Source organism: Vanessa cardui, chromosome W, assembly GCF_905220365.1.
Source record: "Vanessa cardui chromosome W, ilVanCard2.1, whole genome shotgun sequence".
Classification (NCBI taxonomy): Eukaryota; Metazoa; Arthropoda; class Insecta; order Lepidoptera; family Nymphalidae; genus Vanessa; species Vanessa cardui.
The window spans coordinates 277,690-290,986 of NC_061153.1; the positions used below are offsets into that span (position 1 = coordinate 277,690).

The window sequence follows — 13,297 nt, forward strand, 5'->3', positions numbered from 1 at the left end:
ATATAATATTCGTTAGCGCCTGTGTTGCACAACGCTGCGTTCTATCACCCACTCTGTTCCTTCTGCATATCAGTGACTTGTTGCAAATCTGTAACATTCACTGCTATGCAGATGACAGTACTGTAGACACCTCATACACCGGCCGGGCTAATATTTCTCGGGAAAACGTCGGAGCAAACCGGAACAAACTTGTATCGGAAATCGAGTCTTCATTAAACAAAGTCTCTAACTGGGGCCGGCTAAACTTAGGCCATATATTATTGCTATTTTGCTATTAAAATATCTGATGGCGGGGAAATACTCTCACTTAGTAGTTTCGGACCTCCTGGCTATAATTAGTCCACTTCAACCCCAAAAAGAGGCAAGTTTGCGCGTTAGCTGCTAAAAAATAACCATTTTTCGTATCTCCACGATTTCAGAAGATTCCAATAGCCGCCACAGCTAGTATTGGAATACTTGACGTGGATATTTCCAGCCTCATTCAAATCCTCGGTCAGTTGGAACGCAAAGCCAAATTGGCATCAAAAAAGCTCGGTGTGCTCAGCAAGACATGACAGTATTTCACGCCGACCTATCGCCTAAAACTATACAAGGCGCAAATTGAACCCCACATGGAATATTGCTGACAACTCTGGGCGGCTGCTCCCCAATACCAGCTTCTTCCATTTGTCCGTATCCAACGCAGAGCGGCTCGAATTATCGACGATCAACCCCTTTTCGACTTGTTTGATCCTTTAGCTTTGCGTAGAGATGTTATGTTAGATCACTCTGTATCTTCTACTTTCGAATATTTCACGGAAAATGTTCGGACGCATTGTTTGGATTAATCCCGGCTGCGGAATTTCACCTTCGGACAACTCGTCAAAATTCTGAGTTTCACCCACACCACCTTAATGTTCAAAAAACCACAACATCACGATTTTTAAGACATTTTCTACCTTGCACAACCAATCTGTTGCACCAGCATTCGCCGACGCTTTTTCCGAACCGATATGACTTCGGAACCTTAAAAAAAGAGCGTACTCTTGCCGGCCGGTAACGCACCTGCAAGCCCCACAGTCCATGGGCGGTGGTAATCACTTTCCATCAGATGAGCCTCATGCTTGTTTGCCCCTATAACATAAAATAAGTCGTCGGTTGTCTTTTAAATAAATGTATATTAATTATGTCTAATTTTAATATACCTACTTATGCCCATTTAAAAAAAAACCTGTCGCTTTTTTTCTGGAGCACGAACCCCCCCGAAATGAAATCCTGGCTACGGCCCTGGGTAGGTATAACTAATTCATTAAACAAACTTTCAGTCGCATCACATTTCTGGCTTGTTTGAATTTTTTTCAATTCTAATTCTGCCTTTTGAGCATTAAAATACTCACTTCCAGTTCTGTAATGCGACTCAAAGCTCTTTCATGTTCCTCGCTACACTCTTTAAATGAGGTCACAATCTCAAGAAGGTTGTCCCGCTGGCTAACAACATCTAAACAATGTTCATTTAATTTAGCTAACTCGCTTTTGAGTTCAGTGTTTTATTAACAATTTTTTGAATCTCTTCTTCACTGTCCTCACGCTCTTGAAGAAGTTGTCTGTTTAACTCCTTGGAAGATTGTAATTCTTTAAGGGTCAATTGGAATTTGGCCTCCATATCTTTCATTGAAGTTTTGCGGGTCATGATAGTATACTCCATGATGTTAAACTGTAAAATTATAATAAGATGTATTTAATACTTTATTTATTTATTTAATACTTTATTGCACACACAATGAAAGGACATACAAATAAAGAGAACAATTACAACAAAGAAAAGAAAATAAGAGCGTGCAAAGGCTGTCTTATTGCTAAAGCAATCTCTAACAGACAACCTTTGGTGAAAGGATTTGCAAAAGCAGAAACAGGATAGTGCAAAAAATAAATTATTTATAGTATTTAAATACTCTTAAAGAAGTAAATTTTATATAATTAGGATTGTTCAGATCTATGTTTGTGTGAAAAAGATTATTATTCGGTAGATATAACAAGATGTGACAAATTTACGCTCTCGTGGTGGGGGATTTGGATTCTACGTCAGGCAGGGATTGACAAAGCGTTATCTCGACTTTCCGATTATGTCGTCGATTGAGCAAATGTGGTTGCGCATTAAGGTTGGCAATAAAATAGTTATAGTTGGTACTGCGTATCGCCCTCAGTGGACAAATACCTCACTATTCCTATCCTAACGGAAACAAACGGTTCTCTGCCCTTTTACGATTATGTATTGCTGCTAGGTGACTTCAATATAATTTTTTTAGATAAAAAGGCAATGAGTAGGCTAGGTTTGGATCGATTTTTAGAAATTCATAACTTAAAGCAGTACATAACTCAGCCAACGCATTTCACTAATCAATCAGAAACATTGCTCGATCTTGTTTGTTCGAATACTCCTATTGATCATATTCGGTTAGACTTAGTAGTCGAAGTTAGTGCTCATGCCTTTATTTCCTTCGAGATAAAAATTATGAATGATAAAATCCCACCAAGGAAGATTATTATTAGGCGATTAAAAGATATCGACACTGGACAATTAAAGGAAGGATTAAATGCTCTTGATTGGCAGAATGTGGACTCAGAAAATGATGTAAATGTCATGGTCGAAATATTTACTAGTAACTTACTATGGTTGTATAATTTGCTTTCACCGATCAAGACGGTCTGTGTCAAGGAGCATAAGTATCCCGGGATAACATATAACATTAAATTACTAATGAAACGCAGGGATGAAGCCCATCTCAGGACTAGGTATGATAATACAGATTCATGCAGAAATTACTAAAAAAAACCTTAAGACCGAAGTTACAGAAGCGATAGATAGGAAGAAATCGGTATATTTTAATTCTTATGTGAATTCGAATCTTCACAAATCTGAACAGCTTTGGAACTCAAAAACGCGATTATGAGATTCCAGAAAATCTCCGAGATGTTGATGTAATAAATAGACATTCAAGTCGAAATTCTTTGTGCTCCTCATATTTTAATTTGTTAAAAATACAAAATCAAGTTTATAATTATAATAAATATGTTCATGTGACCCCTAACCGCCTGCCAGCTACTTTACTATAAAACAATAACTGTGCTTAATACAAAACTGTGAATAACCAAGTGATAAACTAAAACAACAAATTGACATTATGGAGTCTATTAAAGTCACTATTGAAGAACTCACTACACTTTTTAACACCAAAATGTCAGAGTTTCAAAGAGAGCTGAAGACTTCTATACCCGCGACGAGCCCAACATCCAACATCAACTCGCAGTTCAATGCTTTTCGATCTTTTGTCCTGACTGCCTTAGAAAATTTGCAATTGCAAGTTGAATTTCTATCAAGGCAATATGATCAGCTTGAAATGGACTCGAGGAAGAAAGTTGTTCTACTGCACGGAGTCGATGAAGTGAGTAAAGAGAATGTTGGTGACAATGCGTTGAAAATTATTACTGAGCATCTTAAACTGCCACACATTACTCCCGACTCCTTTAAGTATTGTCACCGGCTGTGTCACACGGTCACTCAGAAGCCCCGTCCAATATTAATTAGATTTAAGGATGGCAGCGTGAAGGACAAAGTCTGGTCGGCTAAGACGAATCTCAAAGGCACTGGGATAACGATGTCAGAGTTCCTTACGAAGAGTCGGCACAAAACATTCTTGGCTGCAAGGAAACGTTTTGGGGTAACAAAGTGCTGGACTCGGGACGGTATCATCATAGTTCTGTCTCCTGATGGCACGCGGCATTATATCACCACCATGGCTGAACTTCAGGCGATTCCTAGCTCTGTGACTGATGCTTCAATCCCGCAATGTCGACACTTCAGAGGAAGCCTCCAAAACCACTAAAGGCATTAATTCTAGGAGTGTAAGGGCGGTCAGGACTGTTAAAAAGTAGTTAGTATACTTGTTATTATTCACAAACGCTATGTTTTATTATGTGGGTGTTTCTATTTTGTTTATTCCACTTTGTACATGAATTAGTTTTAGTTCTACCCACTTATAGTAAACTTTTAATGTAATAACTTTAAAGAATTGAATTTACGTACTTAATTGTTATTAATATCAAAATTCAATTGTCAAACGTCAAATTGTAAAGAATGGCAAGTGACAGATAAAAAAGATAAAAACATTGCGTTCGGAAACGTATTAGCAGTTATGAGGATGTTTTTTTTTTATGGCATAGGTGGCAAACGAGCAGGAGGCTCACCTGATGGAAAGTGACTACCACCGCCCATGGACATCTGCAACACCAGGGGGCTTGCAGGTGCGTTGCCGGCCGGCCGGTTAAGAAAGGAGTACGCTCTTTTCTTGAAGGTTCCCATGTCGTATCGTTTCGGAAAAACCGCCGGCGAAAGCTGGTTCCACAAAGTAGTTGTGTGAGGCAGAAAATGTCTGAGAAATCGCGCTGTTGTGGATTTTCGGATATCAAGGTGGTGCGGGTGAAACTTAGAATGGAATTCGGGACGACGCCTAATGCGTAGGATTGCCGGAAAAGACGTGTTAAGACCGGTGCCAACTCGGGAGCACATATCCGTAGCACGATTGGAGGGATACCATCGGGTCTGCTCGTTTTATGAATGTCCAAGGAAAGAAGTGCTTTACGAACTGCACTTTGCCGGAATTTAACCTGCGGCATCGTGGTATCACACCGCGGAATAGTTGGTGGAGATTTTCCTTGGTCATCCAGAGTCGAGTTCGACGCGAAGAGAGAGCCTAAAAGATCAGCTTTCTCTTTCGTGGTATGGGCGAATGACTCACAGTCCCTGTGCAGAGATGGAAAAGAGGGCTGACAGAAATTCCCTAAGACAGCCTTAGCGGGCAGTACCCCAGCTCGTGTTACAAAGGAATGTTCCAATTTGTACCCGGGGTACGAAAGAAAAGTCGTATCGGCAGGAGAAGATATCTGGGTCTCGGTTAGAAAGAGCAAGGCCGGCTTTGCCGTTTCCAGATGGTAGTGAACGGCGTTGAAGGTTGAAGTTGAGTCCCCTTATGTTGCAGAAGTCCACAGCGAGGGTGGTAGGGGTTGCCTTATGATGCCTGCTCCGCTTGCCTCGAACAGTGGCGAGCGCAAAATTGCCCCCCCCAGAATTCGGAGGGCAGCCTGGGCATCCCTGCTCAGGTGGTGTATGTCCTGAGCATGGATGCGCAGAGAGGGATTCTCCACCGCTGTCGCTGATGGTACCCTCCTGGGGTAATTTAACCATATTCTGCACAACCATCAAGTTTTGGGGGGGAGGGGGATTGGGCCTCCGGAACTCTCACTTACCGGGCGAAACGCGGTAGCGTAGCTACCACTTTACGCCGATTTTAAGTGAGAGAGTGGTACTTTTTTTTTTTTGCGGGTAGGCATTGAGTACACAACATCTCTGTTTTAAAATTAGTTTTTTATTTAATTAAATAGGATATAATACGCAAATAGTAAAAAATATGTACTGATAGTTCACTATACCGCTCAGCTAATATTACCCTGTGCTAATTTACGTCGCACAATCCATCGAACAGTGTTTTGATTCTTTTCATCACAAGTGAAGTAACCTCAATGGAGTCGATTAAAGAGATATTGGCTTCAATGGCTGAACAATTCAATACGACGATGAAGGACTTCCAGCAAGATCTCCAAAAAACTAATTCTCCAGTCACTGCCTCTTCTCTCGCTACAGAATTTGCCGCTTTTAAAACCTTCGTCATCACGGCTTTGAATTCTCTCCAACGTCAGGTAGAATTATTTACATTTGAATTCGACCGACTTGAAATGCGTTCCCGTAGGAAGATGTTGCTGTTCCACGGTGTGCCTGAAGAGAAGTCGGAAGATACTTCGGCGCGGGTGACCAGTCTTGTCGTTGAACATCTCCATATCGACCAGTTCTCTACGACCTCCATCAAAAGATCCTATCGATTGGGTCGTAAAACGGAGAAAAAACCTCGTCCTATTGTGGTTAAGTTTTCGGATGTCTCCATGCGTATTAAGGTCTGGTTCGCAAAAACAAAGTTCAAGGGTACCGGTGTGACACTGTCCGAGTTCTTGACCAAAGCCCGACATGGCTTATTTGTAGCGACGAGACGGCATTTTGGAGTGGACAAGTGCTGGACGCGCGATGGAATTATACACGTTATTGCTCCGGACGGTTCGCGTCATAAAATCGAAAGAATGATGGATTTTGAGAAGATTGACACTCTATCAAAATCAAAATCTGCCGTGCTACGCGCTGCAGCCACTAGTAAGACGTTGGATAACAAGACCCCACCTTTACGAGCTAAGAGAATGGTAAAGAAGTAGTTGTTTATTTTTACTCAAGTTTGTATTTTATAGTTGTTCTTATCTGATTTTGCAACCGTAGTTTTTATTTCCCATATGATTTGTAAACGGTATACGGTATTTTTTAATCACTTTATATTTTGTACAAGTCATATATTATTCATTTTTATTAGTTATTTTGCTTTTTTTATGCACTTAGTTCAGTATTATTGTAATGTGTTTTTGTGGTTATACTTAATACTATATATTATTATTAATGTTTTAATTTCATCGAATGACAGAGTAGTTAGGCTGTCACAGACTATTGATAAATGTATGTAGATTATAGTAAACATTTTTAAACAAATTGTCTTTGGACAGACTTTGACAATATTTCATTGAATTTTTTTTTTTTTATAAACTTCAAAAAGATTTACTTTTTTTTTTAACTATTACTATTATTACTATTTTTTTTAATGTTTTTTTTTAAATGTTAATTTACCTATGTTCGGTTGTATTGTTGATTCTTACGGGTAAAGTTTAAGTATTTTATTTTGCAAATTTTTTGTTGGTTTTTACTAGTACTTTGAATATTTTATTTTTACTTATTCCTACTTTCTTTTTTCTGTTAATGCATTTGTTTTTTTTTTTCTCACTTTGGCTGGTATTATTGTGGCTTTGGTTATCTTCTTGTGGCTGGCGGGAATGTGAATTGAGCTCAAGTTGTTTTGTTTTTATTATTAGTATTATTATTTTATTAATATACATTTTTAAATTATATAGTATATTATCTATTATACATTATAAATCTATTATTTATTTATTTATTTATATTTTGTAAATTTTATCTTTTGATTTATAGTATGAGTCAGAACGATGATGATTCGTCGGATACATTTTGTTCTGTTCCTTGTAGTGAAACAGATATATATATAGGCCTCTGCATCTATGACAGATGATTTAAGCAGCACTTGCGTTCATGACTAAAGAGACCAATGCGAGAGAGAATCCTTCGGCCGCACTCCCGACAAGTGTATGCGCCCCCGGGTGGGCGGGGGTTTGAAGCCCGCTCATGACGCCTAACGCGTTTTTCCTTAAGAACTTTAAACCAGGCATCGTCATGCTTTGATTGACCTGCGTGAATAAGGCGTCGCCACTTGGCACGGTCCTCGGCCAGTTCCTCCCATCGGCTGCTAGGGATGTTAAACGCAACCATATCACGCTTAGCGCAATCTTTGTAACGGAGCATAGGCCGCCCAACAGACCTTTTCGCATCCGCAACCTGTCCCAGCAGTATTTGCCTTGGCAGACGAATGTGCTCCATTCGATGCACGTGTCCCAGCCACCGTAACCGTTTTTTTTTTAGAATGGCCGTGATGCTAGGCAGTTGTGCCTCGCCTAGGACAGACTCGTTTGTCACTCGATCCTTCCACGTGATGCCCAGAATGTTTCGAAGACAGCGCAAGTGAAATGTGTTCAGTCGGCGTTCTTGTTTTGCGTACGTTGTCCACGTTTCTGCTCCATACAAGAGTGTGCTTAGGACACATGATTGGTAAACAAGCATTTTCGTTTTTACCGTAAGGTGTCTGTTGTCCCAAGCCCTTGAACGGAGCCTCCCGAACGTGGAGGCTGCTTTGCCGATGCGGGAGTCGATCTCTGCATCAAGCGAGAGATTGCTCGACAATTGCGACCCAAGGTAGCAAAATTTGTTAACCACCTGCAGAGGTTCGCCGTTAAGCAAGATGACTGGTTGTTCTAAACATCCTTGCGCTAAAATAACGGTCTTCTTACAATTTATGGACATTGAAAAAAGGTGGCAAGCTCTGGCAAATTTGTCTATTAGGTTCTGGAGTTGAGCCTGGTCATGAGCAACAAAGGCAGCGTCGTCAGCGAAGAGAAGACTATCTACAAATAGGTCCTCCCTGTAGCGTTTGGACTTGAGCATTGAGATGTTGTACAGCTTACCATCAGTTCGCGTGTGTAAGTGGACGCCCTGCTGTTCATCCTGAGAAGAATATTCCGAACAAGGTAGGGGCCAGTACACAACCTTGACGAACGCCACAGCGTACGTCAAATGGCGTAGATATGTTGCCATTGTGCAGGACTGTGACTTCCATACCTTCGTGGAACGATTGCACTATCCTTAGGAGTTTCGGGGGGCATCCAATTCTGACAAGAACCGAGTATAACCCCTCTCTGCTCACGGAGTCAAAGGCCTTATTTAGGTCTACAAATGCAACGACTAGGGGTGTATGTTGCTCCCTACACTTCTCTTGTAGCTGTCTGAGTGAAAATATCATGTCGACAGTTGACCGTTGGTACCTAAAACCACATTGTGCCTCAGGGTATACGCGATCGGCGAGCCTTTGTAGTTTGCCTAAAATGGCCCTAGCAAAGGCCTTACCGACGATGCTAAGAAGAGATATTCCGCGGTAACAGTTGCAGTCGCCGCGGTCGCCTTTGCCTTTATAAAGAGTGACAATGTTAGCATCTCGCATATCCTGAGGGACGTAGCTTTCTTCCCAACACTTAGCCAGGTGGTTGTGGAGGATGGGCAAGAGGCACTCAAGCTTGACGACTTCGGTGACAACATCGTCTTTACCAGGACTCTTTCCGCATTTGAGCTGCTTGACGGCCAGATAAAGTTCCTCTACGGTGGGTGCGGCGTCTAGCTCGTGCCAAGTTGCCAGTTTCGGGACAAGCTCCACCGCATCTGGCTTAATGTCCACTGGGCACGAGTAGAGAACCTTGTAATGTTCTACCCATCTTGCCATCTGACGAGTGCTGTCTGTTATAACAGAACCGTCGATTTCTTTGAGAGGTGCCGTCTTTTTTGGTGTAGGTCCAAGAGCTCTTTTGATGCCTGCGTAAACCCCGCCAGTATCCCCCGCGCTTGCGCACGCTTGGATGCTTTGGCAAAGCTCCGTCCAATACGCATTTGCAAAAAAGCGCGTGCTGCGCTGGAGTGCGGCTTTTGCCTTCGTGAGATCTTCACGCGTCGCATCGCAAGGGTTGAGGCGAAAATTTAAAGCGGCTTGGCGTTTTGAGTCAATCAAGGGAACTAAGTGCTCTTCGTTTTCTAGAAACCAGTCGTAAGATTTTATCTTTTGATACCCAAACACTTTTCCTGCAGTGTCAGTCAGAAGAGACTTCAGTTTTTCCCATTCGACTTGCGCTGATGCCGTACTGTCCCAAGTTGCAACTTCTTCACGGACAAGTCTCCCAAAAGATTCCACTACCTCCATGTCACGAGTCTTAAAAAGATTTATCTTTTTTCGACCGAGCGGCTTGGAAGAATGGACTCTCCTGGGGACAAGTCGAACTTTAGTAGCAACGAGACTGTGATCGGTGTCGCAATCGGCACTGTGAAACGCCCGCGTGTGGAGCGTTTCCCGCAGGTCCCTCCTTCTTGACAGAGCAAGGTCTAATTGGTGCCAGTGTTTAGATCGAGGATGCATCCACGAGACTTTCCGCATCATTTTGCCTTTAAAAAAGGTGTTGGTGACACACAGCTGGTGCTTTGAGCAAAACTCCAACAATCGTTGCCCGTTGTCGTTTAGCTTACCTATGCCGTGTGCACCGAGGCATTCAGGCCAGGCTGATGTGTCCTGACCGACGCGAGCATTAAAATCACCCAAAATGTGCAGTCTGTCAGTTGGATTTACCCTACGTACTGTCTCTTCGAGCTGGTCATAGAATTGGTCCTTGGTCTCTGGTTTTGAATTAAGCGTTGGTGCGTAAGCGGAAATTAGAGTGACAAAGCCGCTTTTTGTGTTTAGACGCAAGAACATAATCCGCTCGGAAACGCCTACAGGTGTCTCTATGGCGTTGATGAGTTGGTTTCGAACCGCGAAACCTACACCATGCTCTCGTGTTTCTGAGGAACTCTTGCCTTTCCAGTAGAAAGTGTAGTTAGCTCCACGCAAAGATCCTTCGTCTTCGGTTCTGGTCTCTTGTAAGGCTACAATATCAATATTGAGCCTTTTGAGCTCCACGTCGATACTGTAAGTTTTGCGCAGTTCTTGGGCGCAATCGGGGCTTCCGTAGGTGTTCAGGAAGCCTGTCCTCATAGTTCGGACATTCCATGTCGCAAAGCGCATGTAAGCAGCGTTGTTATGGGCTTTGGGATTTTTCCTTTGAGTGGGTGGTTAATGTCACAGCGTCAACGTCCAGCTGTAAGGCTTGTGTTCCGTTCACCCAGGCGGAACGAGTTAACGCTGAGGCGGATCAGTACCTTATTGATCGGGGGCTGCCCGACTTAGAGCAGGCGGTAGCTGATCAATGGATCTACGATGGATCCTCCTACTGTCAAGAGTGGCCCCTGGCGCCCGCACTTACGGAAACAGATAGCAATGACAGTTTTCTTAGTCTTCCCTCACTTAGTGATGAATTAGACGCACATTTTAGCGATGCTTCTAAGCTTTTTAACGTGGTTCACATTAATGCTCAGAGTTTTCCCGCCTATTTTTCGGATATGCTGACTTCGTTTCAAAATAATAATTTGCATGCTATTTTGATTTCAGAATCCTGGCTGAAATCATGTCACCCTTCGGCATCATACAGCTTACCGGGTTTTCGTTTGATTCGGAATGATCGCTTAGGTCGTTCGGGAGGAGGTGTTGCCATTTACTTGCGATCGCACATACCTTTTACTGTAATTGATTTCTCGCAGCACCAAACTAGCCCCGGAGCAGAACATCTTTTTATTGAGGTCCTATTTTCCAACACCAAGCTTCTTCTCGGCGTTTACTATAATCCTAGCCTTACCATCGATTATTTCATGTCATTTGAACACCTTTTAGAAAAATTTGCTCCTCTATATATACATGTTTGCTATCTTGATGCGAATGATGAGCTGCTTGACAAACTAGATAGACTTCAAAATTTGTGCATTCGTTTCATTTACGGTCTGCACAAATTTGATCACATTTCTCAATATCGACGTCAGTTAAAGTGGCTTCCTATCCGACTTCGCCGGAGCTTGCACATTTTATCGCTTCTTTTTAAAATATTAAAACATGGTAGCCCTGATTACCTACATGAGCGTTTTCTGTTCTGTCCTGCTCGTGAAAGACCAGTACGCGCATGTGTGGCGTCGAAAACTCTTGAGGTACCATTTTTTAATACTACTTCCTATGGTAACTCGTTTTCCGTTGTTGCCGCTCGCCTATGGAACTCTCTTCCCGATAATATTTTCTATAATAATGTTACAATAAATTCGTTTAAAATCAGAGTCAAGCAACACTTTCTTTCCACTTAAGTTTAATTTATTTTATATGTATGTATTTATATATATATATTTTTTTGTATCTATGTACGTTGAATGTATATATATATATATATATATATATATATATGTGTATATGTATATATATAGGTATATATTAATGTATTTATTTATATTTAGTGTGTAATATATTAATTTATCGTTAAGTCTACTTGAATTTTATAATATAAAACTAATTGATATTGTACCTACACCATAAATCTGTACTACAATTAATAATCTCCACTAGATTCAGGGTTTCTGGAAGAGATCTCTTGTTAGAGATAAGTTATCCCTATGTACACATTTTTCATGTATATAATTCTCTGTATATTCTGTTGGTACATAAATAAAATAAATAAATAAAATAAAAATAAAATAATAATGGGCGATTTTAATACTTGTCTTCTTAAAAATGACTCTCGAACTTCTCGCTTTACTTCTATTGTACAAGCAGCTGATTTGCACATATTGCCACTGTCTGCGACTCACACATTTCCTAACTGCTTACCTTCTCTTCTCGATTTAATCCTTGTCTCTTCTGATACTCATGTCGAAAAATTCGGTCAATGTGCTGCTACTGCCTTTTCCTATCATGACCTTCTTTTCTTGTCTTACAAACTACGACCTCCTAAACCTAAACGTAGAATTGTTATGAGGTGTAATTTTTGTAGGGTTAACTTTGACAGGCTTGTTGAGGATGTGTCGAATATTGACTGGTCCGGAGTGCTTAATGCTTCATCAATTGATGAGAAATTAAATGCTTTCAATATCCTTTTAACTCAACTTTATGACAAGCATGCTCCTATTCTACCAGTGCTTCTGAAGCATCTTCCGGCACCATGGTTGACTGACGAAGTGAAATCTTTGCAAAAGAAAAGGGATATAGCCAAAGCTAATTTTAGACTTGATCCCAGTGATGTAAATCGTGAGAAGTACCGGAGAGCTCGGAATCGCTGTAACAGGGTGTGTAGGGATGAACGTCGACGCCACATCTATAAGTCTGTTATTGACGAAAATGAGCCCGAGTTTGGAATTTCCTCAGATCACTAGGAGTTGGGAAACAACAACAGGATCTACACTCTGAAAGCATAAATTTAAATCTGCTAAATCAGCATTTTTCCTGTTCTGTCACTATTGATAATACCACAAAAGTAAATACAATTTCTCAAATTTCATCTTCCATAACTACTGATCTTCCCTCTTTTCAATTCAGTCAATTCACGTGTAGTGATGTTAAGAAGAATATTCTAGCCGTATCGTCTAACAGTGTTGGTACTGATTGCATTAGTCGTCAAATGGTAATTCCTATTATAGATAATCTAGTCCCTATAATAGCAAATATTTTCAATTCTTCCATTGAGAGTGGCACATTTCCTTCTTATTGGAAAGATGCTTTAATCATTCCCTTGCCAAAAAAACCCACCTCGACCTCCTTTTCTGATCTACGACCTATTTCTATTCTTCCTTTCCTCTCTAAAGTTCTTGAACGTCTAACTTCTAATCAACTTAACCTCTTCCTCTGTAGATACAATCTTTTCAATCCCTTTCAATCCGGATTCCGCTCCGGCCATAGTACGACTACAGCGTTAGTAAAAATCACTGACGATATTCGTATGGCTAAGGACAAGCGCCAGCTCACTGTTTTGACGTTACTCGATTTCATTAATGTCTTCAACAGTGTAGTGTAGTGGCGTGATGTCTCCACTCCTATTTTCACTTTTTATCAATACTATTACTAAACATATTTTTTCTTCCTACAACCTGTATGCTGACGAT

At 41.1% G+C, this 13,297-nt stretch overlaps 1 protein-coding gene across 1 annotated transcript; it reads right to left on the bottom strand.

Moving 5' to 3' along the window:
• Nucleotides 1-7,198: 7,198 nt before the first annotated feature.
• LOC124542775 lies at nt 7,199-10,322 on the bottom strand. The gene is made up of 2 exons (XM_047120667.1): nt 8,322-10,322; nt 7,199-8,257 (listed from the first exon to the last, which is right to left on the bottom strand). The coding sequence occupies exons 1-2, from the start codon at nt 10,320-10,322 to the stop codon at nt 7,199-7,201; spliced, it is 3,060 nt and encodes a 1,019-aa protein (XP_046976623.1).
• Nucleotides 10,323-13,297: the final 2,975 nt, after the last annotated feature.